Source organism: Manis javanica, chromosome 2 (genome assembly GCF_040802235.1).
Source record: "Manis javanica isolate MJ-LG chromosome 2, MJ_LKY, whole genome shotgun sequence".
NCBI classification, from domain to species: domain Eukaryota; kingdom Metazoa; phylum Chordata; class Mammalia; order Pholidota; family Manidae; genus Manis; species Manis javanica.
The window spans coordinates 4,425,713-4,440,828 of record NC_133157.1 but is presented as its reverse complement, the minus strand read 5'-3'; the positions used below and the strand labels follow the sequence as shown (position 1 = coordinate 4,440,828).

The 15,116-nt window shown below is 41.4% G+C and overlaps 1 protein-coding gene across 10 annotated transcripts in view; it reads right to left on the bottom strand.

The window, feature by feature from the left end:
* Positions 1-15,116, bottom strand: part of MED27 (mediator complex subunit 27) — a 272,303-nt gene that overhangs the window by 142,782 nt on the left and 114,405 nt on the right. For all 10 annotated transcript variants that reach the window (XM_073222493.1, XM_073222486.1, XM_073222460.1 and 7 more), the window contains exon 4: positions 8,658-8,751. In XM_073222493.1, the coding sequence (XP_073078594.1) occupies positions 8,658-8,751 (94 nt within the window). The remainder of the gene's footprint in view (positions 1-8,657; positions 8,752-15,116) is intronic.

Sequence of the window (15,116 nt, the reverse complement as noted above, 5' to 3'; positions counted from 1 at the left end):
GGATGAGATGCAGAGAAAAATGCAAGAGCAGTGGGATGAAGTCCGGAAGGAGATCACAGATGTCAGGAAAGAGATCACAGAAGTGAAACAATCCCTGGAAGGATTTATAAGCAGAATGGATAAGATGCAAGAGGCCATTGAAGGAATAGAAGCCAGAGAACAGGAACGTATAGAAGCTGACATAGAGAGAGATAAAAGGATCTCCAGGAATGAAACAACACTAAGAGAAATATGTGACCAATACAAAAGGAAAAACATTCGTATTATAGGGATACCAGAAGAGGAAGAAAGAGGAAAAGGGATAGAAAGTGTCTTTGAAGAAATAATTGCTGAAAACTTCCCCAAACTGGGGGAGGAAATAATCGAACAGACCATGGAATTATACAGAACCCCCAACAGAAAGGATCCAAGGAGGACAACACCAAGACACATAATAATTAAAATGGCAAGGATCAAGGACAAGGAAAGAGTTTTAAAGGCAGCTAGAGAGAAAAAGGTCACCTATAAAGGAAAACCAATCAGGCTAACATCAGACTTCTCAACAGAAACCCTACAGGCCAGAAGAGAATGGCATGATATACTTAATGCAATGAAACAGAAGGGCCTTGAACCAAGGATACTGTATCCAGCACGACTATCATTTAAATATGATGGTGGGATCAAACAATTCCCAGACAAGCTAAAGCTGAGGGAATTTGCTTCCCACAAACCACCTCTACAGGGCATCCTACAGGGACTGCTCTAGATGGGAGCACCCCTAAAAAGAGCACAGAACAAAACACACAACATATGAAGAAGGGAGGAGGAGGAATAAGAAGGGAGAGAAGAAAAGACTCTCCAGACAGTGTATATAACAGCTCAATAAGCGAGCTAAGTTAGGCAGTAAGATACTAAAGAAGCTAACCTTGAACCTTTGGTAACCACGAATCTAAAGCCTGCAATGGCAATAAGTACATATCTTTCAATACTCACCCTAAATGTAAATGGACTTAATGCACCAATCAAAAGACATAGAGTAATAGAATGGATAAAAAAGCAAGACCCATCTATATGCTGCTTACAAGAAACTCACCTTAAACCCAAAGATAAGCATAGACTAAAAGTCAAGGGATGGAAAAACATATTTCAGGCAAACAACAGTGAGAAGAAAGCAGGGGTTGCAGTACTAATATCAGACAAAATAGACTTCAAAACAAAGAAAGTAACAAGAGATAAAGAAGGCCACTACATAATGATAAAGGGCTTAGTCCAACAAGAGGATATAACCATTCTAAATATATATGCACCCAATACAGGAGCACCAGCATATGTGAAGCAAATACTAACAGAACTAAAGAGGGAAATAGACTGCAATGCATTCATTGTAGGAGACTTCAACACACCACTCACCCCAAAGGATAGATCCACCGGGCAGAAAATAAGTAAAGACACACAGGCACTGAACAACACACTAGAACAGATGGACCTAATAGACATCTATAGAACTTTACATCCAAAAGCAACAGGATATACATTCTTCTCAAGTGCACATGGAACATTCTCCAGAATAGACCACATACTAGCTCACAAAAAGAGCCTCAGTAAATTCCACAATATTGAAATTCTACCAACCAATTTTTCAGACCACAAAGGTATGAAAGTAGAAATAAATTCTACAAAGAAAACAAAAAGGCTCACAAACACATGGAGGCTTAACAACATGCTACTAAATAATCAATGGATCAATGAACAAATCAAAATAGAGATCAAGGAATATATAGAAACAAATGACAACAACAACACTAAGCCCCAACTTCTGTGGGATGCAGCGAAAGCAGTCTTAAGAGGAAAGTATATAGCAATCCAGGCACACTTGAAGAAGGAAGAACAATCCCAAATGAATAGTCTAACATCACAATTATTAAAACTGGAAAAAGAAGAACAAATGAGGCCTAAAGTCAGCAGAAGGAGGGACATAATAAAGATCAGAGAAGAAATAAACAAAATTGAGAAGAATAAAACAATAGCAAAAATCAACGAAACCAAGAGCTGGTTCTTTGAGAAAATAAACAAAATAGATAAGCCTCTAGCCCAACTTATTAAGAGAAAAAGAGAGTCAACACAAATCAACATAATCAGAAATGAGAATGGAAAAATCACGACAGACTCCACAGAAATACAAAGAATTATTAAAGACTACTATGAAAACCTATATGCCAACAAGCTGGAAAACCTAGAAGAAATGGACAACTTCCTAGAAAAATACAACCTCCCAAGACTGACCAAGGAAGAAACACAAAAGTTAAACAAACCAATTACAAGCAAAGAAATTGAAACAGTAATCAAAAAACTACCCAAGAACAAAACCCCGGGGCCGGACGGATTTACCTCGGAATTTTATCAGACACACAGAGAAGACATAATACCCATTCTCCTTAAAGTGTTCCACAAAATAGAAGAAGAGGGAATACTCCCAAACTCATTCTATGAAGCCAACATCACCCTAATACCAAAACCAGGCAAAGACCCCACCAAAAAAGAAAATTACAGACCAATATCCCTGATGAACGTAGATGCAAAAATACTCAATAAAATATTAGCAAACAGAATTCAACAGTATATCAAAAGGATCATACACCATGACCAAGTGGGGTTCATCCCAGGGATGCAAGGATGGTACAACATTCGAAAATCCATCAACATCATCCACCACATCAACAAAAAGAAAGACAAAAACCACATGATCATCTCCATAGATGCTGAAAAAGCATTTGACAAAATTCAACATCCATTCATGATAAAAACTCTCAGCAAAATGGGAATAGAGGGCAAGTACCTCAACATAATAAAGGCCATATATGATAAACCCACAGCCAGCATTATACTGAACAGCGAGAAGCTGAAAGCATTTCCACTGAGATCGGGAACCAGACAGGGATGCCCACTCTCCCCACTGTTATTTAACATAGTACTGGAGGTCCTAGCCACGGCAATCAGACAAAACAAAGAAATACAAGGAATCCAGATTGGTAAAGAAGAAGTTAAACTGTCACTATTTGCAGATGATATGATACTGTACATAAAAAACCCTAAAGACTCCACTTCAAAACTACTAGAACTGATATCGGAATACAGCAAAGTTGCAGGATACAAAATCAACACACAGAAATCTGTAGCTTTCCTATACACTAACAACGAATCAATAGAAAGAGAAATCAGGAAAACAATTCCATTCACCATTGCATCAAAAAGAATAAAATACCTAGGAATAAACCTAACCAAGGAAGTGAAAGACTTATACTCTGAAAACTACAAGTCACTCTTAAGAGAAATTAAAGGGGACACTAATAAATGGAAACTCATCCCATGCTCATGGCTAGGAAGAATTAATATCGTCAAAATGGCCATCCTGCCGAAAGCAATATACAAATTTGATGCAATCCCTCTCAAATTACCAGCAACATTCTTCAATGAATTGGAACAAATAATTCAAAAATTCATATGGAAACACCAAAGACCCCGAATAGCCAAAGCAATCCTGAAAAAGAAGAATAAAGTAGGGGGGATCTCACTCCCCAACTTCAAGCTCTACTACAAAGCCATAGTAATCAAGACAATTTGGTACTGGCACAAGAACAGAGCCACAGACCAGTGGAACAGATTAGAGACCCCAGAAATTAACCCAAACATATATGGTCAATTAATATTTGATAAAGGAGCCATGGACATACAATGGCAAAATGACAGTCTCTTCAACAGATGGTGCTGGCAAAACTGGACAGCTACATGTAGGAGAATGAAACTGGACCATTGTCTAACCCCATATACAAAGGTAAACTCAAAATGGATCAAAGACCTGAATGTAAGTCACGAAACCATTAAACTCTTGGAAAAAAACATAGGCAAAAACCTCTTAGACATAAACATGAGTGATCTCTTCTTGAACATATCTCCCCGGGCAAGGAAAACAACAGCAAAAATGAGCAAGTGGGACTACATTAAGCTGAAAAGCTTCTGTACAGCGAAAGACACCATCAATAGAACAAAAAGGAACCCTACAGTATGGGAGAATATATTTGAAAATGACAGATCTGATAAAGGCTTGACGTCCAGAATATATAAAGAGCTCACACGCCTCAACAAACAAAAAACAAATAACCCAATTAAAAAATGGGCAGAGGAACTGAACAGACAGTTCTCCATAAAAGAAATACAGATGGCCAAGAGACACATGAAAAGATGCTCCACATCGCTAATTATCAGAGAAATGCAAATTAAAACTACAATGAGGTATCACCTCACACCAGTAAGGATAGCTGCCATCCAAAAGACAAACAACAACAAATGTTGGCGAGGCTGTGGAGAAAGGGGAACCCTCCTACACTGCTGGTGGGAATGTAAATTAGTTCAACCATTGTGGAAAGCAGTATGGAGGTGCATCAAAATGCTCAAAACAGACCTACCATTTGACCCAGGAATTCCACTCCTAGGAATTTACCCTAAGAACGCAGCAATCAAGTTTGAGAAAGACAGATGCACTCCTATGTTTATCGCAGCACTATTTACAATAGCCAAGAATTGGAAGCAACCTAAATGTCCATCTGTAGATGAATGGATAAAGAAGATGTGGTACATATACACAATGGAATACTACTCAGCCATAAGAAGTGGAAAAATCCAACCATTTGCAGCAACATGGATGGAGCTGGAGAGTATTATGCTCAGTGAAATAAGCCAAGCGGAGAAAGAGAAATACCAAATGATTTCACTCATCTGAGGAGTATAGGAACAAAGGAAAAACTGAAGGAACAAAACAGCAGCAGAATTACAGAACCCAAAAATGGACTAACAGGTACCAAAGGGAAAGGAACTGGGGAGGATGGGTGGGCAGGGAGGGATAAGGGGGGGGAAGAAGAAGGGGGGTATTAAGATTAGCATGCATGGGGGGGAGGGAGAAAGGGGAGGGTGGGCTGCACAACACAGAGAGGACAAGTAGTGACTCTACAACATTTTGCTAAGCTGATGGACAGTAACCGTAATGTGGTTGTTAGGGGGGACCTGATATAGGGGAGAGCATAGTAAACATAGTATTCTTCAGGTAAGTGTAGATTAAAAATTTAAAAAAAAAAAAAAAGAAAGAAAGAAAGAAAAGGGGGATTACTCCTCAACAGGATAAAACTATTGGTAAATCAAAGATCAACGCATGCTTTAAATATCCTTAATGTTGATCACTTAAAGGGTGTCAGATGATCAGCTATGGAGGTACTCTTTTCTGATAATATTCCTTTCTCTTAATTAAAAAAAAAAAAAAAAAAAGCAGTTACTGTGTGCTGACCTCCAATGAGTTCTGCACAGTGGTATAGAGGGCATGTCAAAGTGTGGGCAAAGGGTCTGTTTGTTCCTACGCAGAAGATCAAGGCCTAGCTTGGATACCCAGAAAATGAACTAAGATACGATATGAGGAGGAGCTTCCGGCATCAGCACTCTCTGGAGGACTCGTGCCGGGGGATGATCATCAAAAAGCCTCCACAGGGATCCGGACGATGCTGCGGTTGTGGCTGCATCCAGCCCACCATCTCCTGGACTTGCCATAAGAAGGAGGAGGGAGATGTCTAGGCTGGCATGTGCATACAGTGAGACAACGAATTTGACTGGATCTGTACTGTTGGAACTCAACCAGGAGTTGGGAGGGGTGCAAGTTGTAGCACCCCAAAATCTCATGACTATAGACTATCTATGGTTAAAAGAACATATGGGATGTGAACAGATCCCAGAAATGGGCTGCTTTAATTTGTCTGATGGTTCAAGTACAGTTGGAAAATATCCATCATATCATAGATAAATTTTCACAAATGCCTAGGGTGCCTAAATGGTTTTCTTGGCTTCACTGGAGATGGCTGGTAATTATAGATTTGCTTTGTTTATGTCACCGTATTCCTATTATGTCAATATGTGTGTGCAAATTAGTTAGTAGTTTAAAACCTATACATACTTAAGGTACTATACAAGAAGATATGTCAAAGAAATAATCAATCCTCCCAAGTTTCCTTCATATGCTACATCTATAGCTTTTCTTCTTCCTTCCTAATTACAAACTTTAAATAGAATTCGTGCCTCATATCGAATTTACCGAGTATCATAATTCCTCCAGGTGGTAAAGATACCTCGAGACAAGTGCTGGGCATAGAAGCCACAGGGCATAAATCTGCAAAGAAGTAAAAAGCTAACCTTTGCAAACAATATGGCTTCTCTCTCACTTACCAACTTTACATTTCCCTGTATGGCCCCGGAAGATGACTGGTTAGCCAGAGACGGGTAAGATTCCTCAAGGGAGGAACAACCTAAGACAGGCACAGTCGCAGGGGGGCCATCAGGTGAGAATTTGGGGATCAACAGAGGTGAGGCTCAGAACCTCACCCCCCCTGCTTTGAGAGAAATCTTCTGCATCCGTGGATGTCTTGCTGCCCTTGTCTAGCCTGGATTAATACTTAGTCCATAGGCACACACCTGATCATCTGATCATCTACATTTGCCTTCTTACAGCACTAAACTATCTCTTCTACCTTTATCTTGCATCTACCTACCACTTCAGCATTTTATTAAAAATAAAAATAATAATAATAATAGGAGAAATGTGGGATCAACATATAAATCAAGTACAAAAATCAAATGAATATTCATATTTGACCTGATGGTTTATAGGTCATATTGCATGATCAAAACCGAAAGTTTCTGTGATGACTGCCCTTGTACTGTTCACCATGTAAGAATTTATTCACTCTGTAAGAATTCGTTCACCATGTAAGAACTTGTTCGTTATGCTTCAGAAGATTGGAGACTGACGAGAATTAGGCTTGAGATGGATTAATGATTGTACATTGAGCATTGACCCCCCTATACTGAATTTTATTGTTGTTAACAACCATTTGATCAATAAATATGAGAGATGCCCTCTCAAAAAAAAAAAAAAAAAAAGTAAAAGCCTAATAAAGCAATTATGTTAAAAGTATGATTATCCGCCTGACAATTTGCTTCTGAATCAGATCATCTACTGTGATTCCTATAAATAAGTACCACCTTACATGAATTTCCGTGTCACCTAAGAAAGGTAAAGACTAACTCTCTGGATGTACGATGATCTGATTTAGCCACTCCAGGGGTAAAAATGGTATATATAAAATGGAATTCCTCCCTTGAATTGAGCTCCTAAATTCGCTCATCAGTCTGTTAAAACAGAGGCCCCATGGGAAAGCAGATGAGGCTGACAGGTCATCATGAAATAAAAACCAGCTTTCTCAAGTGGAAGTAACTCTAATATCTTAGACCTGTTTACCTATAATCCTGTTCTCTGCTCATTCCCTTCAATGCCAAATTCCTACCTTCACCACGAAATGGAAGCTCAATGACCCACAAATAATTTGAACAAACCTATTTCACTGAGGACACTTTCATTTTTATCTTCATTAACTCTTTGATTTCTGTCAAGTAGGTGAAGCAGAATTGATGTTTCAACTGCTGGGTCTAGAGGATCTTAAATTTTAGGCAATTTGCACATTTAACTGAGGCAGAAAATACTGTATGTTTTATAGACAGATACAACGCATTTTCTTTTTCTATTAAGAGAACACTCTATTATTTTATTCACTGTATTTTTTAGTTGAAAGAATTTTGAAGAAAAATAGCATGACACCCAGATGAACCTCACTAATTTTTTCTCAGAAATGAAATACCACACATTTAACAAGCTCCCATCTTTTCCTTTCTTCATAGGAAACACACATGCACATACTGTAAGCTTACTCTCCTCAGGCGAATGGCTTTAGTGAATAGCAACTCATCGTGGGTGACTAGCTACTTAGAAGATTTTACAAAACTAAAATGCAAAAGTCCGGGGAGTTCAGGCTAGGCCCCAAAGCAGTGGCAATTGCCAAGACATAAGAAACACTCAGTCCTGAAGGCTCGCCTCCCTGACGGCCTCGAAAAACCACTCCTTTATTCCATTAATTCTGCTTTCTGTAAAATGGGGTGGTGCCTCAAAATCCATGTTCGGGGAAGTGTTCTTCAAGTGTATTATTACACAGAGCATCAGAAAGCTTCTCGGCCCTGAATGCCTTTCTAATCACTAATATAACTCAGCTTCTCTATTCTACAGCATTTCTCAAGAGTTTTTTGGTGGATTCTTACAAACACAATCATGGTAAGGTTATGTGGCCAACTTGGTCAGAGCAAACCAAAATCAGAAACAACAAAACTGGAAGTCTTGGCGATCAAGTACACTTCAAATACATAATGGATTTTATAAATGACTTTCCGCAGAACCTGGCTCTGTTTTAAGAAGGTGTTTTCTTTAGCAGGATCCAACAGTTGAGCATTACTATTGACGACATAAAGCAGATTCATCAGAACACCATGAACTGACTTACAGGCAGAATGGGCTTATAGCATATTTCCTCTCTGGTTAATCTGTAGATGGGCTCTACAATTTCATTCAAAAGCAAAGTTTCAACATGTACAACTTTTAACCTACAGAATACTCGTGAAGAGAAGGACACCTATTCACCATCCAACTGAAATTTAGTTTTCCATTCTATAGATCCTACAACACACAACCAGAGACTTAGTTTTGAGGCCAGTTTTCTTCCACACAGGCCCGTACAAATAGGTCAGGTAGAACTTACCAGAAGCATTGCTGATGTTCCGTTGGGTCTGGATAAATGGATGGACATTTCAGGAAACATCCGGTCAATGCGGCTGATCACGTCATCAACATACCTAAGTGGAAAAAGAAACACCCAAGCATGGATCGGAAGCCAAGTCCGTGCCACCTTCTGGCATTTTCTGCCGAAATTTCTACCCAACGAGTCTTCAGGGCCTGCTCTTGCTCTTTCACTGAAGGCATGACCTCGCGGCTTTCTTGCTATCTCCCATTTGGTTTCTCATCTCAATTCCCTGGATTCGGATCCCTCTGTTGTAAATAACTGAAGTCACTCCTGAGTTCCTGGTTGGACTCTAACTAATTCAAGTTATATCATAATTTTTGCTCAAATTGGTACTTGGCATTTACATTCTAAAATCTCTGCATATATTTTGTAATAGCTGAGCTGTCTGTGGCTCTTGAGCACATTTATTTACTTCTACAGCTTTCTGTTTTAATTTTCACCTGTTTAGTTTTCTGTGCACCTACTAAAACTTTATCCCTAAACTCTCTTAAAATTTCTCTCCCTACACTCAAGCATATTAGGTAGTCTATCAGTTCCCTTTTCTTGGAGACATTTCTCTGAAAGGGAGTCCTCTGTTCTTCTGGTCCAGATGGCATCTGTACCTCTTAACTGTCACTGAGATAACTGACATTAAGTACTTAGCATTGTGTCTGGCACATACTAAGGACTCAAAAATTCTAGATACTCTTACTGGTACATCATGGGTCCTACTCTGCAGAAATGCCCTCCCTGAGCAGATATATTCCCCCCACTGCAGGCTCACGGTGAAGATGCCAGCCCACAGCACCAACAGAGCTGGGTCTGGTTGAGATCCTCTGAGAAGAGAATCATACCAGTGTCTGTGCCCCCTCCACTCACACTGGAGATAATATAATAGCTCAGACACAAAACTATGTATGAAGGAGTTTGCACTGGATTTCCTTTCCGTTGGAGACGACACATTAAATTACATGTCCATTAGATCAGGGCCATATAAAAGCTGCATTCTCTTGGGGAAAGAGGGAGATTAGCTCTCCATTCACAACATGAAAAGATTTTAGTCCAAAACCTGGGGCTCATGACAGATACCAGACAACAGAATGCCATTTGTTAAAAAGTGAGCACCAATCTATCAGCTATGGCAGTCAGGGGGCAATCCTACTGATTAACCCATCAGGCTGCCCTGAGCAAAGGCTGTTCTCAGGTTTGAACTTGGGAGTTGAAGAAGGAAGAGCAGGGACTGTGAAGAGCCCAGCGGCGAATGCCACTGGTGGTCAAAGGACTGGGGCAGGGGCGGCACGGAGGAAGGAGGTGGGGGCTCAAGGCTGACCGCCCTGGGGACAAGAGAGCCACAGGAGACTGTGATTCTTCAAGTATGCCAGTGGCTTTTAGGAGCTCAGTACCGAACAGCTATCTTCCATCTCCAGAAAGGACCAAAAGGTGAGGCCATGGCATTAAAAAGTGAACTAGCTCAGAAAGAACAAGAGGTTATTTCTTAAAAGGAAGGCCCTGTTCTGTGGATTTTTCAAATGGTTTAGGAAATGATCTTTCCAGGATGGCTAAGAAATAGAGTGAGACACCACCACACATCATCCCCCTGGCGCCCTTCTGGACTTACAGCTTCATGCTATACAAATGTGGCCTAAGCTTAAATGCTACAAAGAGGTGAAAAGAGGAAATTCATTCATTTTTCATCACTGCCTGATGTTTCTTGAAATGGTGGATGACATGGCAAACTTCACATCAAAGTTTGCACCAGGTCACTGGAAACATTTCTGCATTCATATACTTCTCTAAATCTGTGTGTGGTTTCGACCCAGTTTACTTTAGGCTCAGCAAGAAGCAAAGACCCACTGTCCTGTGTGAATGGAGGTCACTGCTAAGTATATGCTAAGGGGGTGGAGATAGGCAATGTCTTCTAAACTGATCCTCCATCAATAGCCATCAAAGCTGTGGACAGTAGAATGCAAGTGAATATGCAGAACTTCAGTACAAAGGTAACATAATTTGATCTCCCTGGTACCTTTCACCTTCAAAGTTTCTAATGCTTTCTGGAAAACAGGGGAATGGGTGATGATTCCAAAAACCATATTCAGTGTGTAGATTTCTGGCATTCCACACCAACTATCTGAATTTGCTTACTTTTAGTAAGGGCTGAAGTTCTAAATTGGCAGACAACCAATGTTCCTTGCCATTTCTGGATTCCCTCATTTATGAGATCTGTTGACATGGGATAGTAGAGAGGTCTGGGGGGTATTTTTGGTCTCCTCTCCAACCAGTGATTTCAGATAAAGCTCAGCAAACTCAATTCAAAGATTTTATTAAGCGAAAAAGAATTTCAAGGAGACTGCTTCTCATTCACATGCCTAACATAAAGGAGATGCAAATTTCCTTTTTACAGGTGACATTATGTATTTGCCAAAAAGAGAAAGTCAGCTGTGTCTTTAACTGAGGAAAACAATGTCTAAATCCTAGAAGCAAAAATCAAAACATTTCATTCTCAAATAGACCCAACCTTCAAAATGCAAATCCACCACTAGTAATTTGACAGAAATAAGGAAAGCTAGGAACATCAAATTCAAAAGCTGGAGATAAGAGGCACTTGGTTTTTGCCGAGGGTCGCAGCGGGAAGGGGAGGTGGTCTTCACCGAACCCCCTCTTGGGCAGAACTTCTCAGGATGCTAACCCCCAGCCAGCGTGTGCGCGGGCATCTGCAGGGAGCTCGGCAACAGGCGCCCTCCCACTCGGAGCGCCGACCGAGGCCAGGTGGGAACACAGTCCTCGCCTCCTACACTTCCACCATATGCTGCATCCCTTTCTGTGGCAGGATCGAATCACTTTAATTTTTACCTTTGGAATCTAGGCAAACAAGCAGTAACACAGCAGTGGTGACTAGTTTACACTTGAGCAGACGCAGCACAGAAAGACATTAATTTAGTGCCAAATTGAGCAGTGAGTCACAATTTTCATCTATCTGTCAACCTGTTAACAGGGTAATAACTTGGAAAGATTGCTGTTCCTATTTACATTACAGAGGCCCTTCGAAAACGGAGAGCGGCTTGGTTCTCCCGCGTGAAGCACAAGCCGAGGAGCTAGCCTGACGGTCCCAGACCGGGGCTGAGCGCAGACTCCTACACATCACAGGTTCAGGTCACGGTGAGATTCAGAACTTCAGTGTTTTCAGGCAGAAAATAAACTTTGAGCACTTAGAGACTCCAATCCCCTTGCTCTGCTCCCCAGGTACAGTCAGACTCTCAAGGGTTTCTCATCCAGTTTTTCCCAGTGTGATCCAACTGATTCTTCTCGAGGTTGCTACAGGTTTCCTTAGGACTCAGCTTTTGTCTCAACAACTTCAATATCCCCGCTGCATCAGAAATAACCACACCATCCTCAGGTTTCTGATATTAATTTCTGGAGCCCTATAAGCCTTCTTCTTTCTGATTTTCTTCGAGCAACTGGCTTTGCTCCTGCACAGGTCCTTAAATTAGAGAATGGAAGGACTCTGGGGCCTCAGCGGCCCTCTCACCAGAGGACCCCGTCAATCTTGCAATTTATCAGCACCCTCAAGGAGTGGTCTGCATAGACACCCCTGTAACACACCTCACAAGGCAGCCTCTTGCACTGCTGGAAGGCCAGGTGGCTTCAAATCCACTTACCTGTGTCTCTACCCAATTACCTAATTTCAGCCCTGTGGAAAGACACACAAATATTCCCTCCAAAACCTAATAGCTTTCTGCAAACATAAAAGACTACTGGGCTCTGATTTCTCTCACTAGTGTTCTTAAATCTTTCTTGGGTTGTAGATTCCCTTGACAAAGTACTGAAACCTAAAATACACATCTACACAATATTTTACATACAGTTTTCTGCAGTTCATAGGTCCCTTAAAGTCCACTCAGGGACTCCAAGTTCAGAGTAACTGTTCTAGACCTGTTCTAGAATTGAGGTATCTGGTTTCTTCTTTGATCCTGTTAAAATCACACTTCCCTTATGGGAGTTCAAGGTTAGTTTTTGCTTGTTTTCTTGTTTCTAAATCACCGTCTCTCAGTTACTCAATCTTTACAACAAAGTCAAGGACCTACTTCTATGACCTTAAGGGTCACCTACCCTCCCAAATCCTATCACCCACCTACAGAAGCTCCCTGCCTCTGCATCAGTGCAGAAGGCACAGCTCGGTGGGGAACTCAGTCTCAAGCCCTAAGTGTGCCAAAGAGGCCCTGCAGTCCAGCTGCTACTGTGGCTCCGGCATCCTCTGGCCCCTTCCCCACAGTCCGGAGCAGGCGTGCGCTGCCCTGAACACTGGGCGCACTCTGCATTCTCTGCCTGGGGAGATTCTTCTCCCAGCTACTCTGACCCCTGTGCCCAGGTCAGTCCTGCTCATGCTTCAAGTCTTTGCCTCCAGCTGAAATGCTACTTTCTCAGGGAGCCTTCCCCAACACTCCCCTCAGCCCCCCCAGTCAGTGCACCTCACTCTACCAATTACGGCACATCTTAATTCTCTTTGTAGCTTCTGACCCAGCTGTAATTAAGCAATTTCTCGAGTGATTATTTGTTTAAAGTCTGTCTCTCCAAAAGGACTCTCTAGGGGTCGGCACAACTGCCTTCTTCAATGCTGCCTCCCAGCACCTTGCCCTGGCACCTGGTGCCCACTAGACACTCCTCAAATATTTGCTGAATGAGTAGACAGGACATTAAAGTAAGCCGTGTAGACCCAGTTAGGAGGTGTGAAACAGCTAAAATGCAAAGTTCTCATTAGCAGGTGAAGATCTGAGGTGCTGGAGAGCTCATTACACTAGCCACCCAAAGCCACTAGCAGCAGCAATCTGAGTCCACCACAAAACAAAGCTCCAAGAAAGCACAGAGAATCTTCAAAGTCTTACAGATTAATATGCAGCTAAAAATCCCTGCATCTGTTGTAGTCAAAGCTCAATGCCTCTTAGAAGCAAGAGCCTTCCTTCTAAAGAAGTACACTGCTACTGACATGCCAGTTTTTAAAATGGTGCTTTTAATGAACTAATTAATTCCACAAAAACATTAGCACAAAGACGTGTGCTACCACACCAGGATTACAGTATCAAAATGATAACAAAGCAGAATGTGGAAGACATTTCTAGAGATGTCAGTTTTGTAAAACATTCACTTTCTACTCTGCACATTAAAATATACTGCAAATTATTTGTTATTAAAGCCTTAAAATAATTTGCTAGACAGATGGCTTAGTTCTCTGAAGTCTGACCCCTCCTCAAAAGAAAAAAAGAAACCCAACAAACCTGGACTCCAGCCAGTGATCCCGTGTTAGTGAGATGCTTGGCAGCTCAAACCAGATTTAAATAGCACTTACCCCACACAGAGTATACGATACATGCTGTTCATTTTCTCCACTCATACAAAATCTAAACATTAGGAATGCATATATTAATAAACCACCTTTTTTGGGAAAAGGGTCATGCCCCAAGATATCAGCAAGGGAATCATTTGCATGATTTGAGCATATTTAAGATGCTCTTCCACACCTGTCCAGGAGATGAGACTGAGGGGACTTTGCCAGTGGGTGGAAACAGAAGGGGGTTTCTCATTCTCGTGAGAATGAGGCTGCCTGCAACTATAACTACCCATCTCAATACGCTGAGGAAAGATCGGAAACTCAGGTCAAACTTGCCCACTTCTTTCATTTGTACCATGTTTGTGAAAGACTGCAGGCTATTCTCTCAAGATAATTACAAGTATTTTGTCAACTATACATCAAAAAGCAACACTGTATGCATTACAGATGGAAGAGCTCGTGTTTATATTTCTACACCAACTCCCTTACCATCCCTACCCAACCCAGCGAGCTATTTACCTACCGCCTTACTCTCTCCAAAACACTCGGAAACTCCCAATCTCTTCGTTTAAACTCAACATCTAAGCAGCCAGGGCCGTCAGGAGAAGGAAGACTTGCTTCCTCCCAGTGAAACTGGGGGCCAGGCCATAGAAGCGGAAGCAGAGCTTGCCCCATTCTCTCCTCGGTAGCTTATGAATTTGCAACTATGTGAATATGTTACCTGAACAAATTTAGGAGAACCGCCTGGGCACATGCTAGCAAATGACGGCTACCTGATACCTCCAGAAGCTGAAATACATGCACAGAACACCCACCGCGTACAGAAATACATGCACAAACCTACCTGCCTTCTTCCTGCTGGGGTCGCGCAGCCCAGTATCACAGGTATGTATGAGCTCGAACTTCCAGCAAATACCACCATAAACACAGAATGATTCTACACGTGATTCAGAGAGGTAAAGACTTTAGTTTATAAACCATCCCTATTACTTCTATTAGTGAGTGCCTACAGTCCTCAACAATGACTGTGCTCAGGGAATGATATTAAATACTACGAACAAAAAAAAATGACTCAGCTGGCCCACAGCAGGCTTTCTGGGAGAACTAGACGGCTG